Genomic DNA, 21,023 nt, shown 5'->3' on the forward strand with positions numbered 1-21,023 from the left:
CCACCATGCTCCTAGATGTTGACAGATTTTACATTCAGACACACATATGAATGAAGCAAAAGCTTTAGTTTAGTATAAGTTTTTAAGACAATTTTTTTCTCTATAACAGCAATAGTAGCAATTTGGAATTACACAGTACCTATCACTCACACATGATCACAATATACTTTTACAGGAGAGACTGATTCAGTCCTGGTTGTGCCCAATGCATGCATGCAGTTATAGTTCTGATTTCTCTAAGAAAAGTAAGAATCTCCATGCATGTAATGTTGCAAAATAAGGACAGGATCAGTTTCCGAGTTCACCTGGGAGATGTGCAATCCTTATTTCGGAAACATATGTTAAACCATCTCTGTGGGTGCCGCCCTAGAGAATTCCATTAGTAAACTCACTAAATGCAAGCATTCAGCAGTATAAAGCTGGGGCCAGGCTGCCAGGAAAAGGGGCCACTGCCATAGTCCATGCAGCCACCAGAACGAAAGGCTGTTGCTATGTTCCTTGTAGCTGCTGGGGAGGGAGAACGCTGTGGAGAGAAGCCGCAGTTATGATTTATTCAGCTGCTAGAAGGAGAGACCCCCTACTGTGGTGAAGGAAAAAATAGCTAACAAAAATAGAAGAGACAAGCAAAAATAGAAGTAGATAAGGGGAAAGCTATTTTTCTCCAGTTCCTATATTTTTTGGCTGGTACCTGACTTTTCACCCGGCATTCATCCTCACTGTATAGCCTTATCCTAAAGCAGTGTGCTTGCTCAGTAGCAAGGCAGGGGCCAGAAGGAGTAAAGTTACCCAGGCAAAGGAGGGGGAGCAATAGGGAAGGGGACCTGCCTACATAGCCCTGGCACCAAAAGAAAGTAAATTTTGAGCAGTCACAAATTTTGGGGGGTTGCTGGGGTACACAGCTTGGCAGTACATTTCTGGCACCTAACCTGCATGCCAGTTTTCAAAGATAAGGATAAAAAGCAAATTATTAGCAGACAAAGTACAGGGTGATACAATGGTTTGCCCAGGGTCATAAACAATGAGTATAAGAGCAGAACTTTGAATTTGTATCTTAGAACTTCTCCAGACAGTGGTTCAATGCACTAACCACTAGGAGACTTTTTTTTTTTTTATTAACAGTGATACAACTGTGTTTGCAATGCCATCCACAACAGCTGTTATGCCAGTGGAAGAGGTTAACAGGCTCATTATCATGACAAGTACAGAACACTTCTGACACTTTCATACCAGTAGATATGTATAGCGTAATTATACCAAGAGCATAGTATCTGAAAACCATAACCATGCCAACAGAGGTTTCAATGAACCAATATGTGTTTAGAATTTAGCCAGAGCACTATAACTAATATACTAAACCAATTCTTTTGTTCAGCATTCACCAAAGAAGGAATTGGAGGAGAACCACTGATTGTTGGCAGAGGTACATAAAGTAGAAGGGTACATGATATTCCATTTATAGCTAGCAAATATGAAAGTGGACAAGGCAATTAGGTCATATCAGATACATCCTGGGATATTAAAGGCAATTAGGGAGGTTCTGGTGTACCACTGACAGCTTTGTTCAGTTTCACAGGCCTGGAGAAAAGCAGATGTTGCTCTTCTTAAAAGTGGAAATAGTGAGGATGAGGGTACCTACAGGTTGATTAGTCTAAGCAGTTAGTGGTGAGTGAATTTAAGATTTACACCTTGATTCATAAGATCAAGTATGTGCAGGACATTCATGGTCTCTCAGATTTGATACATTATGTTCCTGCTATATCTTTGTGATCCACCAAGGTATACAATAACTGAGGGAAAATAATCAAATATTGGTTCCCCAATATACACAATTGTTTATATTAAGTTGTGTCTTTCTTAAATAAATGTGTGTTTTAAATGATACATGTTATATGATATAAGGTTCTCCTTATTTGGGTAATTATATCTTTGTGATCAGCAGATGCAAATTTGTTATTCTTACTGTATGAAAAGTGAAATTGCAAGAGATGCAATTGAAGATCTTTGCAGTTGCAGCCCCCATATTGAACTGAAAATAATTTAGTATTTTGAAAGTTGATAAAAGCCATGCTTTTTAAATGAGCATCTGATGATATACAGCTGATTTATTTCAGGTTTGCATTGTGACAGAGGCTCGCTGAAAAGATTTTAATATATATTACTGTTTTATTGCATGTGTGTGGTTTGTATTGTGCATTTTCTAAAAATGTTTGAGTGTGTTACTGTGATTTGCATTGCACATGAAATTGGATTTTGCGGAATTGTAACAGTAATAAAGGAAAGGATACCGAGCAGCCTTAGGACAGGGCCAGTGCAAGAGTATTTGATGCTCTAGGCAAAACTTCAATCATGCACTTCCCCAGCCATCTCTAACTTATCTATTGGAGGGACCTCCAGCACAGCGCTGCTTTCTTTGGCAGTATTGGTTTTCCCACTCTGGGCCTTATGCTGGTGGAATTTTGCTATCCCCAAAATGTTGGTGCTCTAGGCAACCACTTAATTTGCCTAATGGAAGCACCGGCCCTGCCATAGGGTGGGTACCAGGGTGGCTGACTGGATTAGAAATGGGTGGAGTGCACTGGCCAAGGTAGCCCAATGGTAGTAGTCATGCAGAAGGATCTGGGTTCAGTGCCCAGCTCAGGTCTTTCGCTCATAGGATCAGCTGGGTCTGGGGATATTGTGTGTGTGTGCGTTGGGGGGGTGGGGGGAAGAGGTGGAAGTCATGGTCATTGTCAAGGTGATACCCAGTGGCCAGATTTAGGGCCCATGAGTGCAGGGTTCTGGATGGAGTCCTGGTACATAGCTCCCCAGCTGAGGACCACCACTGTAATGATATGACTAAAATAAGTCAGGAGGGAATATAAAAAGGAGAAAAAATTCCTAGACAGCTGTGAATGAAACTCCTGGTGCTAGTTCTCTGCCAACTGAGCTGGAACCCCAAAGGAGCAGGGGGAAACTGCTGAGCCAAAGAAAACAAACTGGTTGCGTGAAAGACAACAGAGGGTAGCAGTAAATGGAATTTACTCAAAGGAAAAAGGTCTTAGTAGAAAAAATTTGTCTTTTCCAGATGTTACTAAGACCTGCAACAGATTGGACACTTGATATAGTAGACGAAATGACAGAAATCTAAGAAAGCTTAGGGAGTGGTCAAGTGCTTGGGATATAAGATGCAACGGAAAACAGTATGGTTTTTGGGTGCAGAAATTTAAAGGACTGGTGCATGAGAATTGAGAAGAAGAAGGGGTAGCGGCAAAGGATGTGCACTAAATAGAAAAGAGCTCTCAGGATGATCATACCTGATTATCTCAAGGTTGCAAAATAGTGTGATAAGGCAGTGGCCAGAGCCAGAGAAATGTGGGAGAGGTATAAACAGTATAAAAATTGAAGTGATAATACCTCTGTACAAGTCATTCGTGAAATCTTGTCTGGAGTACTGTAACACATAACTCTAAATTGGTAAGACAGAGGCAGTTCAGAGAAGGGCCTCCATGGACTGAATTCAGCCACACAAGTGGGACTTCCCAAACTGAGGGTTGCAACGTAATATTTTTTTTTCCTTGACACTTAGTTGCAACCCACTATTGAGAGGATGGAGGTAGAGTTGAAACATTTAGTTAAATAAACTCTTAGGCATACCCTGGCCGAAGGCACTATCCTTGCAGGAGTTCCCCTCGAGACAATAATGCTTAACAAAAGTGAGGATAAAGTCCATGTAACTACTTTGCAGATTTCCTGAATTGAACTAAATGAAGGTGTACTAGCAAAAGTTGAAGTTGCTTGCACTTGCTGAGCTTTTACTTTGCTGTGAAGTTGCTGACCAGATTTAGTATACAGTAAATACAAGTTTATACACTGTCATGGGTGTGAGTAAGAACTTGATATATAGTAAGGTTTAAAAAAGGAAGCATTACGGTATCATTTGTAATCATTGTATTGTGTTTGGATTTCTGTAATTCTGCATTGTATAGGCTTTTATGTATTTATTATGTGAGCCACCATGATCTTGAGAGCTCACAGTTGCTAAATTTTAAAATCAAATTCATAACCAGGCAGAGTGTATCTCTTTCTTAACTGGTAATCATTGATTGTTTGGGTTGTAAGAAAAGCAACTAAGGAATTTTCCTGTAAGATTTAGACTTTTCCAAGTAGAAGCTTCAAGAAGGCATTAAAAACCTACTTATTCTCAAAAGCCTTTAATATTGACCGCACTAGGATTTAAAGATAAATTACATAGGAACATAGTAATGATGGCAGAAAAAGACCAAATAGTCCATTCAGTCTGCCCAGCAAGTTTCTTATAGTAGTAACTCTCACCCATGCAGGATAACCCCACGTTCCCTGCAGGTTACCCACAAGCCTTATTGTCAAGGGTAGTAATATTAATCAAAACCAAGAAACTGTCAAACACAAAGTTACTGCCAGCAACACTTTTCAGGTTGAGCAGCCTTCTTGATAATTCATACAGTGTTGCTGCTTGAAGGTGCTTTGCTTTTGGATTTGGCCATAGAAGCTGTCCTGTGCTTTTTCCCTAATGTCTGTGCATCAGTACCCTGGACTGTAAAAGTCAGGGCCCGGTGTTAGCTGTTGTCTGAATCCAATCCCCCAACCCCCCTCAAAATAGGGAGCAATACTGCAGTTGTGTCAAAATCATGTACGCTAATTGTTAAGGGTAGAAATACCTATGCCTTCTCTGTTAGGGGATAGTAGCTACCACTTCATGCTGGTTTCCCCCCAGGCACCCTTTTCCTGACTTCCACTCAAGCCTTTAGGGATCCAGTGCTTATCCCATGCCTTTTTGAATTTTACTGTTTTTATCTTCACCACCTCTTCTGGAAGGGCATTCCAAGCATCTACCACCCTCTGTGTCAAGAAATATTTTGGTCGCCCTTCTCTGAACCGCCTCTGTCCTATCTTTATCCTTTTTGAGATACGATCTCCAGAACTGAATACTCCAGGTGAGACCTCACCAAGGACCTGTACAAGGGCATTACCAACTCATTTTGCTTGCTGGTTACTCCTCTCTCTCTCTATGCAGGCCAGCATTCTTCTGGCTTTAGTTATTGCCTTGTCACACTGCTTTGCTGCCTTCAGATTGCCAGACACTACCACCCCAAGGTCTCTCTCCCAGTCCATGCACATTAGTCTTTCACTCCCCATCACATACAGCTGTTTTGGATTACCACACCCCAGGATACATGACACTGCAACTTCTTGGCATTGAATCCTAGCTGTCAAATCTTCAACCACTCTTCAAGCTTTCTTAAATCACTTTTTATTCTCTACTCCTTCAGGTATATCCACTCTATTGCATATGTTAGTATAATCCTCAAATAGACAAACTTTACCTTCTATCCCTTCCGCAGTGTCTCTCAAAGATATTGAATACAACCGGTCCCAAACCCAATCCCTGTGGCACTCCATTTAACACCATTCTTTCTTCAGAGTAGGGTCCATTTACCATCACATGCTGTTTCCTGTCAGTCAACCAGTTTGTAGTCCACAAGTCCCATAAGAACATAAGAAATTGCCTTACTGGGTCAGACTGAGGGTCCATCGAGCCCATCATCCTGTTTCCAATAGCAGCCAATCTAAGATACAAGTACCTAGAAGGTACCCAAACATTAAACGGATTCCATGCTACTGATGCCGGTAATAAGCAGTGGCTACTACCTAAGTCAACATGATTAATAGTTTATGAACTTCCAGTGTTTTTAGCAATGTAATCTGCTTCGAACATTATGTACATGAAGTGACATATGCTTTTTTTTTTTTTTTTTTTTTTTAAAGTAAATAAACATCGAAGTCCTTCTGCAGCCCAAGGTATGAAGCTCTTGCTCACATTTGTTAGATTGAGGTTTTGGAAAGAATATTGGTAAAATTGAGAAACCATCTTACATAAATTTGTGTGTAAGGTTTATCACTCCATTTTGGAGTTTGATTACTTGGTGTACTAAAGTCACTGCTATCAAAAACACTTTCCATGAAAGAAATTTAGACTCACAAATGCTAAAGTCTCAAAGGGAGGAATCATTAGCTGAGAAAGCACTATATTTAAATCCCACTGAGTAGGTTGGTCTCTTATGGGTGGATAAAGATGGAAAAAGCCCTTAATGAATTTTGCTACTACCGGATGTTGAGAAATCAGAAAACTTTCCAAGTTTTGGTGAAAAGCTGCAACAGCACTCAAGTGAATTAATTTTAAATCCCGACTTGGAGACCGACCAGATTATCATAGGCAGCCTGAAAAATTAAGCAATTGAACAGATCCTCCTTCTACTGACATTATGCATTTCTACAATACGATCATGGCTCACTCATAAAAGCTGTTGCTAAATCTTAAAAAAAAATGAACTTTCTTGTTCTTCAGTGCTTTATGAAAAATAATTTACCTTTTTCTGTTGTAGTGGATGATGTCCTACAAACTGCTCCTCATACTAAGGGCTGGATTTTCCAATGACGCAGAGCTCTCTGAATTTCACGGTAACAGGGGGCGGGGGGGCAAAGCGGGAGGCAGGCCTGCAAAAGCCAGCAGCAATCGCACCCCCGCGGTGTTATCGCTGCTGGCTTTCGCACCCAATAGCACCACCGGGAAAGGTGGTGCTAATGGGCACGTTAGTGGCGGCGATAACGTGGCTTACCTTATCGCCGCCAGCGAAGTTTCCGCAGTGCCCGCTCCAACTCCTCCTCTTCTGGTGCTGATGCCGCCCTGACTTAGCTTACAAAATGACCCCCCTAAGAGTCTAGGAGTTTGGATTGACTCTGTAGTTAAATCAAGTTTTATCAAACGTATACAAGATTTGAAACTAATTTTACAGCCACCTGATTTTCAATCAGTAGAGCAAGTGCTTATGCGTTTGACTATTGTACTGTTGTATTTTTAGGTCTTTCAGCTTAGTCATTACAAGCCCTCCAAATTCTGCAAAATTTTGTGGCATGCTTAATTACTGGTAAGAGTATCAGGGAGCACATTCCTCCAGTTATATATGGTACCTATTTACTGGTGAATTCAGTACAAAGTTGCAGTGATGGTAATAAATTTGATACTTTTCCATGGATTTCTACCCTTTTATGCATACATATCCTGACCTGCATGCCGAAGTCTGCTGGCAGAGACTTGTTGGACATGCAGTCATCTAAAATGGCACGCTTGGACGAGACACAAAAAAGGGCTTTTTCAGTAGCTTTGGAACCATCTTCCATTAGAATTACAGATCATGTCTTGTCCAAAATCAATAAGGCCCTTCTCAAAATTCACTGGTTTAGAGTATGAGTAATACCAGGATGGCAGCTGTATGAGTAATTCCAGGTTGATGAGATTTTTTTTAAATTCTGTTTTATACCATTTTATTTTTTTGGTCTTTGAATGTGTTTTAATATTGTTTATTATTCTATCTTGTTTTTTTTTTCATTTTATGTTTTGTTGACAATGTATGTTTTTGGTCTTTGAATATGTTTTAATTATGCATGTTATACATATAAATTGTGTACAGCCTTGTGCAACAGGCAATTAAGAAATTTTAACAAACATGACATACACCAAATCTTTTCCATTTAAAGTTATATGAACATCTGCTGGAAGGCCGCCTTGCTGCCAAAATATACTAACATATTAATGATGGCAGAAAAGGACCAGATGGCCCATCTGGTCTACCCAGCAAGCTTCTTAAGGTAGTATCTGCCACTTTGAGCAGGATACCCTCATGTTTCTCTTAAGGCTACTAACTGCCACTCTGTGCAGTTACCCCCCAAGCCTTATGATAAAGGTAGTAATATTTACAATCAATCAAAACCAAGCAACTGTCAAACCAATAAATTAATGCTAGCAACATTTTTACTGGGTGAGGAGCCTTCTTGATAATTCAGACAATGCTGTTTGACATTCTTTACTTTAGGTCTTGGCCATAGAAGCCATCCTTTGCTTTTTCCTTTGAGTATCAGTACCCCAGACCATAAAAGTCAGGGCCCATGTTGGTTGTCTGTATCCAGTTCCCCTTTCCTCTCCACATGTCAAAGTGGGAAGCGATGTTGCAGTTGCATCAAAAGCATCAAGGCTATTGATTGAGGGTAGTAATTCCCATGCTTTCTGTTAAGGGTAGTAATTGCCGCTCCGTGGTTACTCTCATGCACCCTCTAGCCTTTAGGGATCCACAGTGTTTATCCCATGCTCCTTTGAATTCATTGACTGTTCTTCACCACCTCCTCCAAAAGGGTATTCCAAGCATCCACCACCCTTCTACGTGAAGAAATATTTCCTGACGTTTGTTCTGAGTCATCTCCCATGGAGTTTCATTTCGCACTCCCCCTTATTCTAATGTTTCCTTTCTGAAGGAAAAGGTTTGAAATGTATGCATCATTAAAACCTTTCAGGTATCTGAACGTCTGTATCATATTTCCTCTGTACCTCCTCCTCTCTTCCAAGGTATAGATATATTTAGATCCTTCAGCATCTCATGTATCTACCTATACAGACCCCCACCATTTTGGTTGCCCTTTTCTAAACAGCCTCCATCCTGTTTCTATCCTTTTTTGAGATATGATCTCCAGAACTGAACACAGTACTCCATGTGAGGCCTCACCAAGGACCTGTACAGGGCATCACCACCTCCATTTTCCTACTGGTTATTCCTTTTTCTATGCAGCCCAGCATTCTTCTGGCTTCAGCTATCACCTTGTCACATTGCTTCGCCATCTTCAGATCGCCAGATACTATTATCCCAAGGTGTCTCTCTTAGTCCGTGCACATCAGAGTTTCATTCCCCTTCATATACAGCTCTTTTGGATTACCATACCCCAAGATGCATGACTCTGCACTTCTTGGCATTGAATCCCAGCTACCAAATATCTTTGAACACTCTTCAAGCCTTCTTAAATCACTTTTCATTCTCTCTACTCCTTCAGGCGTGTCCCACTCTGTTGCAGAATTTTTGTATCATCCGTAAGTCAACAAACTTTACCTTCTATGTCTTCTGCAATGTCATTCACAAAGATATTGAACAGAACTAGTCCCAAAACTCATCCCTGTGGCATTCCGCTTAACACGGTTCTCTCTTCAGAGTAGTTTTCATTTACCATTACAAGTTGTCTCCTATTAGTCAACTAGTTTGTAATAACTGTATACGTCTAAGGGTAGGGTCATGGCTTACACTACCTTGCTTTCAATATCCATATCTTGAGTGCCAAAGAACGAAGGCTTAGGTGAATAACTGTATTGTGTTAAGAGATTTGGGAATATTTGCAGGTGGTTAGGCATTGAAGCCATGGAAACCAAATTTGGTTCGGTCATTAGGAGGCTATTAAAATCACATCCCTTTTATCTTTTCTTAATTTGAAGATTGTTTTGGATATGGTATTGGTGGAAATGCATATATTAGTCTTTGATCATATGGAATGTACAAAGCATCCAATAGCAGGATGTTGGATGCCTGTCTTTTCGAGCAATAGAGACAGAGTTTGCGGTTCAATAAAGCTGCAAAGATGTTCACTTGCAGAGTACCCCAGAGTCAAGAGAGAAATTAAGCCACATTGAGCAGCAGTGGCCATTCGCTGGGTTAAAGACAATGATTGAATGAACCCACTAAGACATGGACTTTGCTGGAAAGTGAACAACACTGAGAAATATTTTCCTTGAACTCACCTAATTCCATTATCTTGCATATTTCCTTACATAGCCTTGAGGATTATGTTTTTCCTTGCTAGTTGATGTAATTCATTGCAACTTGATTGTCTGCTTGGATGTGAAGTACTGGTCCCTTTAATCATTGCTCAAATGCTAAAAAGCTTGAAAGTAACTTAGCTCTAGAAGGTTTATGTACAGTCTTTGCTTCTGTGTGCTCTAAGTCCCTTGAAAGCAAATAGTGATGAGATGTGCCACAATCTTAATCAGAGGCATATGTAGTTACAGTTCATTGAGTTTGCAGGGAATGAAAAGGTTGACCATAGAGCACATTATCCCCAGTTTTACAGCAACTTCACTGGTTACCTAGACAACAGACCATACAATACAAACCCACCGTTACCATCCATAATCTTAACGTCACTTCATGCTGGATCAGCTTCACTAAAATTTACACACCACCTAGAATGCTATGCTTATCTTAGTCTTTGCTTGATATTCCCTCTGCTTTTCATTCTCATCTTGCAGTGACCCCTGAAAGATCCTTTTCGATAGCCAGACCCATGGCGTGGAACTCATATCCATCTGAGATATGTGACCTAAAAGAATTGAAGGATTTCAAAAAAGCTCTAAGAACCCACCTTTTTAAAATAGTCTTTCCAGCAGTGTTGAATTTGTACTCTTGTTGCAGGCAGGATCTGTTTTCGTCTGATATACATATTCACACACACACACACACATATATACAAACATATACAGACAGTAAATGTTGCTTACCTGTAACAGGTGTTCTCACAGGACAGCAGGATGTTAGTCCTCACATGTGGGTGACATCACAGGATGGAGCCCAATCACGGAACACTTCTGTCAAAGTTTCCAGAACTTTTGACTGGCCCCTACTGGGCATGCCCAGCATGGCACTAACCCTGCAGCCAGCAGGGGTCCCCCTTCAGTCTTGTTAAAAATCTACAGGTAGTGCCGAAAATAAAATAAGAAAACGTTACAAACCCAACCCCGCAGGGCGGCGGGCGAGTTTCGTGAGGACTAACATCATGCTGTCCTGTGAGAACACCTGTTTCAGGTAAGCAACATTTGCTTTCTCACAGGACAAGCAGGATGATAGTCTTCACATATGGGTGAGTACCGAGCTAAGGATGTCCGAGAATGCACCAAATGTACTCAGGCATGGAAGGCACTAGGCTGGGATGAAATTTGGGCGAGGGCATCCTGAACCCCACCGGGCAGGCAGAAGGGTGTTGGTACGTCACGTTGTAAATAGGTTGCGCAAGACAGACTGGCCAAAGATGGAATCTGGTCTTCCGGCTTTGTCTAAGCAATAATGGGCTGTAAAGGTATGGAGAGAACTCCAGGTGGCAGCCCTGCAAATGTCAGGAAGCGGCACCGAGCGTAGGTGTGCTACTGAAGTCGCCATGGCACAGAGTATGCTTGAACACGATCTTGAAGTGGAATGCCCGCTTGCTGATAACAAAAGCATATGCAGTCCACCAACCAGGAGGAGTCTGTTTAACCAGAGGCTGCCCCAATTTGATAGGATGGAAAGAGACAAACAATTAAGTGTTTTTCCTGTGGGCAGCTATACAGTCTAGGTAGAATGCTAGAGCCAGTTAGCAGTCAAGGACACGGGAAACTGGTTCAGAAAGGTTAAGTGGCTGAAGGATTAACCTCTCAACATCCATGCAGTTAGGGACAAAGCTTGAAGATTGGGGTGGCGTAGGCACCCATCGTTTTGAGTGATTAGAAGCGGGTCCTTTCCCAAGGGAATGTGCCTGTGAATGGAGAGATCCTGAAGTATTGGAAACCACACTTGGCGCGGCCAGTGAGGTGTTATCAGGATTATTTATTTATTTATTTAGTGGGGTTTTTTTATACCGGCATTCATGATAGGCATCACATCATGCCGGTTACGTCAGGACAAAGGATCATGGTTCCTTTGTCCTGACGTAACTTCACGAGAGTCTTCAAGATTTTATGAGATCAAGTACGAAGTAAGAGACCTAGGCCCCATCCTTGATGCTGAATTAAGTATGAAAGCCTCAATAAAAGCCATAAATAGGGATGGCTTTTATAAATTGCAAATCCTGAAAAAATTAAAACCCTTGCTACATACAGGAGAATTCCGCACAGTGTTACAGGCTATTATTTCACCGAAATTGGATTACTGTAACGCACTGTTGTTGGGAGTTCCAAATTCAACGTTACGACCTTTACAGCTATTGCAAAACGCTGCAGCTCGGGTATTGACCAACAAGAGAAAATATGATCATATCTCACCCGTCTTGAGAGCGCTGCATTGGCTACCAATACATGCAAGGATTCAGTATAAACGTTTAATGTTAACACACAAAATAGTATATGGCAACAACACTGAATGGTTAAACGCTTCATTGTGTATACATACTCCGGCACGTAATTTGAGATCCTCAGGGAAAGCATTACTTACGATTCCCTCACCTAAACTAGCACATCTGAGCTCAGTCAGAGAGAGGACTCTCTCCCTGGCTGGCCCAAAAATATGGAATGCACCACCGCTGGATATTAGATCAGAACCATGCATCCAGAAGTTTAAAAAACTCATAAAGACATCGTTATTTGAACAGGTGTTTAATGAAATAAAGGAAGTTAGTAGTTAATTATGAGTATAGATCATTAAGACGCCTATTTCATTTCAGTATTAGTTACATTAGAGAGAGGGCCTAAGACATTAATTATGGGGGTATGAAAAAATAGGGTACATTTTGAGAGTTGGGGACATGGGTGGAAATAATGATACACAATGATAGAATTAGGTGATGAAACAATACACAGAAAGGAGTAATGTGGATTGAGCTATTAATTTTAGGATTCATTTTATTTGTTTATTGTTTTTATATTTTAGTCAATTTTAACAGTATTTTACTGTATTGTATTTTAATTGAGATGTATTGTAGGTATCGATAACTATTTGTTGTGCTGTTAACCGACCTGATATCTTGTGAGGAAGGTCGGTATACAAAAATGATCAATAAATAAAATAAATAAATAACACTCGGTACTGATAGTGCTTGGGGCCTACTAGAAACCTCAGGTATTTGCGATGAGATAGAATTATCGCGATATGAGTGTATGCGTCCTGGAGGTCTAGAGAGCAGAGCCAGTCTCCTCTTTGTAGAAGAGGAAGAAGAGAGCCCAAGATTACCATTTTGAACTTCTCTCGCTGGAGGTACTTGTTGAGGGCACGTAGATCCAGAATTGGACGAACGCCTCCCGATTTTTTGGGGATTAAAAAGTACCAGCAATAGAACCCTAGGCCTTGCTGGGAATAGGGCACTGGTTCTATTGCCTTGGACTGGAGGAGGAGGGAGACCTCCTGTTCCAGAAGGATGGAGTGATTGGATGTTCTCCACGTCGGTAGAGGTGGGGAATCCGGTGGAATGGAAAGTTCAGACAATAACCTTGAGCAATTATCACTAGGACCCACTGGTCTGAGGTGATTGAGTGCCACCTGTTGAAATGGCACAATCGACCTCCCACTGGTATGTGGGGCAATGGAAGCTGGCTGCTCCTCTCTATGCAGGAGTCAAAAACTGGAAGCAGGGCCTGGCTGAGGAGCTGCTTGCGGTTTTTGTTTTCGTGTCTGACGAGACTGAGCTTTTTCAAATGGTCTCGTAGAACGGGTTCTAGTTGGTGGCGGGTAAGACTTATTTGGGCAGAAGAATGACTTCTTAGAGTCCTTTCGGAAGGGCTGTTTTGAAGAGTACTCAGAAGGCATCAGAGAGAGCTGTCTTAGGGTCTCATGATGGTCCTTGAGTTCCGGCACTGTCCGTTGAATCTGCTCGCCAAACAGATTATCTCCTACAAAGGGCAGGTCGGATAATTTGTCTTGTACTTCAGGGCGAAGGTCAGAAGACTTGAGCCAGGCCCATCGTCTTGCCGAGATAAGCAGCTGCAGATACCCTGGTAGCAGTGTCAAAGATATCGTAAGATGATCTTATCTCATGCTTGCCTGCCTCAAAACCCTTGTTTACTAGGGTTTGGAGTTGCTCTTGAAATTGCTGAGGCAGGGAGTCTGTTAAGTCTTGTATCTGCTTAAATAAGACCTATTATATTGGGTCATAGAGAGCTGATAAGAAGAAATTCTGGAGATGAGCATTGATCCTTGGAAGACACGGCGACCAATGGCATCTAGAAATTTCTGTTCCTTGCCTGGGGGAAAGGAAGTGTGAGGTTTTGATCTCCTTGCTCTTTTCTGGGCAGATTCAACAACCACAGATTGGTGATCCAATTGAGGTTTGCGAAAGCCTGGAGCTGACTGAACGAGATAGGTGGTGTCAGCTTTCCTGTGGACTGGAGCCACAGAGCCAGGATGTTCCCAGTTCTTTTTGAGGAGATCCAGAAGAACCTGGTGGATAGGGATGGAGGTTATTTCCTTGGGAGCATCCAGGAATTGTAACAGCTCCATCATTTGATGCCTGTCATCTTGTTCAGTCTGTAATTGGAAGGGAACCAATTCAGATATCTCCTTCACAAAGTTTATAAAGGAAAGGTCCTCTGGAGGAGAACGCTTTCTGCTTTCAGTAGGTGAAGGCAAATCATCTGTGTCTGGTGAAGAATCATCTGTGTCTGGTGTCGTAGGGATCAACACCTGCTCCTCTAGGAACTGGAGGAGGACGGGACGGTGGGATTCCCAAAGGTCCTGGTCTAGGCTCCGAAGGACTTGAAGGAATAATGGGAGGCACCGAAGGCACCTGTGCAGGCATTGATGGATGGCTTGGTGGTGCCGATGGACTCGTCGGCACCAATGGGAGGATCGGTGGCACCGATGGATGTATCGGCATAGACGGCTGAGGCATCGGAAGAACTCCCGATGGAGGGATGCTGAACGGTGTTTCTCCTCCCGATGACAAAGCAAGCGGGGAGGGCATCAGAGCCATCGGTGACCCGGGGTCCATCGGTGGAAAAGCGGCCATAAGCGCTTCCCATCCTCGAGAACAGCGGTGCCAACGCTACTGGAATCGGGTCAGTGGTCAGTTCTGCAATCGGTACCGGAGGAACCTGGAGTCGATGCATCGCCTTGTCGATGGCCTCCTGAACCATCTGGTCCAGTTCTTCTTGGAGACCTGGAGCAAGCAGTCCCAGCTCCGGAACAGAAGAAGGAGGCAGAGGCATAGCCGGAGGGACCACCGTTAAAGGCGGAGTTGTGGCTCCTGATACCCTGTCGGGTGAGGGTTGCCTCTGTGACCCAGTCGCCAAAAAGGTCGGTGCCTTTTCTGGACGGAGCTTCTTCGATGGCAGCTCGGATGATGGCGAGGTCGATGATTTCGCTCCCTCGATGGTCAGAGACTTTCGATGTTGGTGGCGATGTTTTTCTCTACGATCCCCTCCGTCCTGAGGGTGAGTAGAGGGTGTCAAAGGCCGAAAAGTCGTCGATGCCAGACGGTCACCAGCCGAAGGTCGATGCTGGCGCAAAGTTGACTGTGCCAGTTCTGACGACGTCGATGCAATAGACGGCGTCTGGGTTTGAGCACGGAAAAGAAGTTCTATTTTCTCCATTCTAGCCTTGCCACCTTTTGGTGTCATAAGGGCACATTTGGTGCAGGTTAGGACATCGTGCTCACGTCAGAGACACATTACACTGACTTTGTGATGGTCTGTGATGGACATGGTGCGATTACAGTCGGCCGCGAGGGCCAAACTCGATGGTAATCAACGGAAAATGGGTAAAAAACTTACCGGAGTACCGCGGCTTGAAAAAGTTGAAGGAGGGACCCCTGTGGGGTAAATTAGATTTTAGTAATTCCGTGAGGAAAATTCCTGTCAGGAATCTCTGCAGAGCTCCTTAACCGTGTGGCTACTGCTGCACAGAAAAAAGAAGACTGAAGGGGGACCCCTGCTGGCTGCAGGGTTAGTGCCATGCTGGGCATGCCCAGTAGGGGCCAGTCAAAGTTCTGGAAACTTTGACAGAAGTGTTCCGTGATTGGGCTCCATCTTGTGATGTCACCCATATGTGAGGACTACCATCCTGCTTGTGCTGTGAGAAATATACTCACACAAAGATACAGCGGAGGTGAGAACATTTCACTGTCTCAAGTAAGTGTGTTTGTTTGTACCCCGCCCCAAACTGTTGAGGGCATGGGAAATAAAATACTTTAAAATAAACAGAAGATTTGAAGGTTGGGTCCACTATCTCAATGAACAAGTGAGAAGCCTGTAAAGATGTACCCTGTGAGACACTCGTTGTGAATGTTGATTCCAACAGTTTGAAATGCTGTTGAGCTTGTCTCATATCTGGATATGCAAAGGATGTCATGTGAACTGTGGCTGCCATGTAACTTAACATCCCTATGAAGGCTCTAGCCAATATTAATGTCCAGTTAGAGGAGGAGTGAACTATGTGAGTTAGTATGCACATTCATTGAAGTGGAAGAAAAGCTTTCAGGGTATCTAAATTTGCTTCTATGAAGTTCAACTGATGAGATGGAATTATATTGGATTTCTGGAATTTGACTATGAAGCCCAACAAGATGAGTGTGCAAAGTGTGTAGGAAGTTATTAGGTATGCTGACAGGATCTACATATTAGCCAGTTGTTTAAACAGGAAAAAGCTAAAATGTTTTATATGGGCTGCTTCTGCCACTTGGTAAATACTCTTAGGACTGCAGCCAGACCAAAGGGGAGTACACAGTAGTGATAATGTGATCTGCTACAGTGAAGCATAGATACTTCCTGTAATTCATATAAACTGAAATGTGTGTGTAAGCATTCTTCACATCCAGGGTCATCAGTCAATTTTGATTACCAGTGTGGAAGAATGGTGTCTAGTGAATATTCTTGAACTTCTCTCAAGATTTTTGTTCAAGTTTCTCAAGTCCAGAATAGGACAAAGGCCTCCTGACGTTTTTGGGATAAGGATATATCAGAAGAAAAAAAATCCCTTGTCCCTCTCTATTATTGGGTCTGGCTCTATTGCACTGGCTGCCAATGAGCCTTGCACCTGTTGCAGAATCGAAGATGTTCTGGTGGAATTGAATAAGGGTTCACTGGAGCGAGGTGAGAAAGATTCTGAAAGTTTACGTGATAGTCATTCAGGATTTTGAAAACCCGTTTTTCTGAAATAATGAGATCATTGGGAGGTAAAGAAACTGAAGCTCTCCTATCACTGGAAGAGCTTAGAGATGAGGGGGTTCCATAGTCAAAACATAGATCCCACTGTTTGAGTAGCTTGCTGAGCAGATCTTGGTTGACTCCTTTCTTTTGAACATGGTCTGCCCTGATGATTTTGCTCCTGTTGCTTCCAATAAGTGAATGGTTGATATCTTCTACAAGGGTAATACCGTCTTTTGTAGAATTGTGGTGTGAACTTCCTTTGAGCAGACTTGTTCAGAAGTAGTTGCAGATATTTGGAGGGTTGAACAGTGATGTTTTATAAGGTCAACAGTTTCCTTTACTTTGTCCCCAAATAAGTTGTCTCCTGAATTCAGGAGTCTGCTGATTTTTCATCCATGTCTTCTCATAGGCCTGAGGCTCTCAACCAAGCCATTCTTCTGGTTCCTATAGCTATATCTGATGATCCTGAAGCTGTTTCAAAAACACTGCAATGAAGATCTTATGAAGTGCTTAGAACATTCATCAACTGTGTTCAGATGAAGTGTAAACTGATCCTGTATGTCAGAAGAAAGTTGAGATGATGCATTTTCTATAGTATATTCTCTTTACCAAGATTTATTAGTGATATCCTTATTACATTATAAATTCTATCATATGAAGAAAATAAAAAAACCCAAAACATTTAAGTATGTCACATCACATCAATAAAATGCACACTCGACAACATTCACACATATTCCCCATTATTCTCACACAATTCTCATTCAACATCATACATTGTGCAACAAATACTCATAACCCATGTCAGTCTAATCTAACCATCAATTCTCTAATCTTTAAGATCTAAAATGAAGGCCTACAAGTTCTTGCCCATGTGTCATCCAGTGCCTGGGACAAGAACACAGTTTCAAAATGTTAACTGGTACAGCATTAAAACTTCATGTTGTATTCAAATCTAGAAATGGAGGGCAAACTTCTACTTAATGTATGTAGTTCTGTTCAAAAGCTCAGTGTGTGCCCAATCCACATGGTTCTCCATTTGATTCAAAACTGTATGTATTAAATTCATCACAAATATTGCTGAATTATTCCTCCTCCCAATATTGATTTCTAGGCACACAAACCAACATTGCTGCAATTCAATTTCTCCCGATGTTTACTTCTGAGCACCACAAACTGTCACTATTATAAACGGTGCAGCGTTTCGGCACGAATCCGTTCCTACATCAGGGGAAGCCATCAATCGCTATGATTTCCCTGCAAACCATAATGAGTTTCATTGCAAGTTGAGATACCTTTTACTAGCTACCACTTAAGAAAGTAATAACTTTCAAGTCTGCACTTAGGAGTAGGCACCTGCTTATGATGCCAAATTTTTATAAGCAATGAAGCACCACTGCCAAGTGCACTCTCTGCAGGAGACCTCAGCACAGTGCTTGCCACAGGTGCAGAGCAAAACTACGACAGTTCACATTACAACCCAATATGAAAAAAATCTATAATCAAACTCTGGAGTCACATCAGCAAAAAAAAGAGACTCCCTCCACTGCTAAACATTTTGTGAAGTAACAGAAATCACTACAAAAAAAAAAAAAGGTACCTAGAACCTTGCCATATCATACAATCACAGCACTGACTCTCAATTAACCGCAGCCTTATGAAAAAGCAGCAATGCAAATACTACACTAAGCCCTAGAACATTAATACACCACCTACTGGGGTAACAGAACAAGCCAGACTGCTACAAATTCCTTCAGAGAAACTATATGCTAGCAGAAATACTTCACCTCAGTCACACACAGGCAGAACAAAGACTGACCCTTACCCTATACAGAAATAAGGGACTATGAATTAGAAACATGCAAACAAAACCAAAATAGAAAGTCTGAGAAACCATACTCTGAACAGCAGAATGCTAAAGAGAAAAATACAAAAATATAAGAAATGAACACACCCAAAGATGGAATATCCTAATTGCTTAAAAAAATATATTTTTTTGTCTGATCTTTTTATTTTTCTAATCAGTTGGGCCCACTCTCTTCCACTTTCCCCTTGTCAGTCTTTTCCTAATTCTTTCTCCAGGATCACTCTTCTCTTTGTTTCTTCTCTCTCCTTTCTTCTTCCCTTCCTCTCTCTCACACACCCAGTCTCCCATTCTTACCCACACCCTTTAAAAAAAAAAAAAAAAAAAAGTGATTAGTTAGTTCTCTTTCCTCACGCTTTATTCCTTGTTTTTCTTTCATTAATGTTTTGGAAAAAGCTATTTAAGCTTTGCACTAAATGCAAGCATAAATTATCCAGCCTGGATTTCCATGATTTTTGCTTTTACTGACTGGCCCCAATCATAATGTGAGTGACTGGACAGCCTGTGATCAAATGTCCTCTCGACGGATCTTAAATTGAAATTCCCCTTATCCTCCCCCTTAGAAGAAAAGGAAAACAGGTGCAGAGAGACCAGTACCTAAGAGAAAATCAGAGTCTCCCTTAAGGCTGAAGTCATACATCTTCGGCTTCAGTTTCTGGGCACAAGAAAGAAGAGATCCACCCCTTTCAGTATAGAGGACTTTGAAGTGATGTCATAAGAGTCTTGTGCTAAATCTTCTTTGGTATGCAGGAAGTCGCCACCATTAGCTTACAGCACCATTATTTTGGAGCCTTTAAAATCAAATTTTTGCTACCAAAACTGCAAAACCTTGGCATGGAGATTATGTATATAAACTTAAAAGGAGACTCACGAAAACAAATAAAGACTAGTAAGAAGAAAAAGTACACAGAATGATGAGAGAAAATAGCAAAAAATTATCTGAAAGAAAAATTGACAAATGACTGGGAAGAGTGTGCAAACATTCTTTAGATTTAGCAGAAGAAAAATGACTGATGAGACTTGCATGGCAGTGGCAGCGTGGGCATTCCTGTGCATGCTCAGAAAGGCTTCTAGATCTTTCTGAGCTTTGAGCATATTCTGTGTTAGTGCTGTCCAATGATGTTGCTGAATTCAGTCCTGCTTATCCACAACAAACATTCTCCTCCTGCTGGCCTGCTGAGTATCTACTGCTACTACTACTTATGACTTCTATAACAATACTTGGCATATGCAGTGCCTCTACATGTTTTCTTAGAAACAGAGACAGTATCTGAAAGCAGCAGGTAAACATATATAAAAACTGTATTTTTGGAAGGATGGAGAAGGGTTAAAAATGTACATGCCATAACTAGTACAGAAAAGGGAATGAGGAAATTAGGTGGTACCAGCCATACTGTGTTGCTGCTTGTTTTCACCTATAGTGTGTATTACAAGGAATTCAAGGTAGCTCTCTGGTGGAACATGTAGTCTCAAGTAAATAAGGTAAGGATTATATGAGTTCATGTATTCATATACCTCTCAAGAACATTTGCTTTTGTTTCCTGCAGTATTTTTCAAACTTTTTAGATTGCTCTTATTTCAATTACAGTTATGGCAAACAGCATCCCGAGTTAGAGAACCAATGATTTACTGCATACAATAATCATTTAGTAACATACCATCACGGGTGAGCTCTATCACATATAATCCTTCTTCTGTGCCAATAGCTATTCGATCTTGATCTAAGTAAAGAAGGGAAAACAAAACTATTATTCTGGTATATAAGAAAATTAAGGCTTTTTTTTCAACCTATTCATGTATTTAAGCAAAGATTTCACATAATTAGGACAAAGTCTTCCTGGCAAAAAAGATAGCTAATTTCTTAGAGAATGCTGTTAAGTAACAAAAGAGGCCAATATTCAGAAAGTAAGCAAGTGGAGAAGTTACCCAGATAACTTGTCCCAGATACTCAGCAGTGTAAACATTTCATTGAATATACTTACCTAAAGTCAACCGTAGGAAAATTGATTCTCTTACCCGCTAATTTTCAATCCTGTATTAGCACACATCAGTCCAGACTCGTGGGTTTTGCCTCCCCTCCAGCAGATGGAGTCAGAGAAAGTTTTACTGACACTGCCACACTTAAGATGAGGTGCCATCTGCAGTCCCTCAGTATTAATCTGAACCTAAGCCAGAAATATAAAGAAGAATTAAGTAACTAAGCCTACTCCCCTAAATGAGCAGGGGGAAGAGGATAACCATAAAACAGGCAACAACAAAACGCCCTCACACCAAAAACCTGTGTGGGATCAACAAAACCTATGCTTCTTCACAGCATAAACAGACAGATCGAGCGGACTCTCCCAATACCCTTTGCTAATCAAGGGCGGGACTCTGGACTGATCTGTGGTACTACAGGAATGAAAATTAGCAGGTAAGAACCAATTTTCCTTTCCCTGTATGTAC

The 21,023-nt window shown here is 41.6% G+C and overlaps 1 protein-coding gene across 1 annotated transcript in view; it reads right to left on the minus strand.

Moving 5' to 3' along the window:
* CDC42BPB (CDC42 binding protein kinase beta) overlaps window positions 1–21,023 on the minus strand; it is a 412,316-nt gene that overhangs the window by 18,041 nt on the left and 373,252 nt on the right. Inside the window, exon 30 of the mRNA XM_029597996.1 lies at window positions 20,237–20,299. Coding sequence (XP_029453856.1) covers window positions 20,237–20,299 — 63 coding nt within the window. The remainder of the gene's footprint in view (window positions 1–20,236; window positions 20,300–21,023) is intronic.

Source organism: Rhinatrema bivittatum, chromosome 4 (assembly GCF_901001135.1).
Source record: "Rhinatrema bivittatum chromosome 4, aRhiBiv1.1, whole genome shotgun sequence".
Classification (NCBI taxonomy): domain Eukaryota; kingdom Metazoa; phylum Chordata; class Amphibia; order Gymnophiona; family Rhinatrematidae; genus Rhinatrema; species Rhinatrema bivittatum.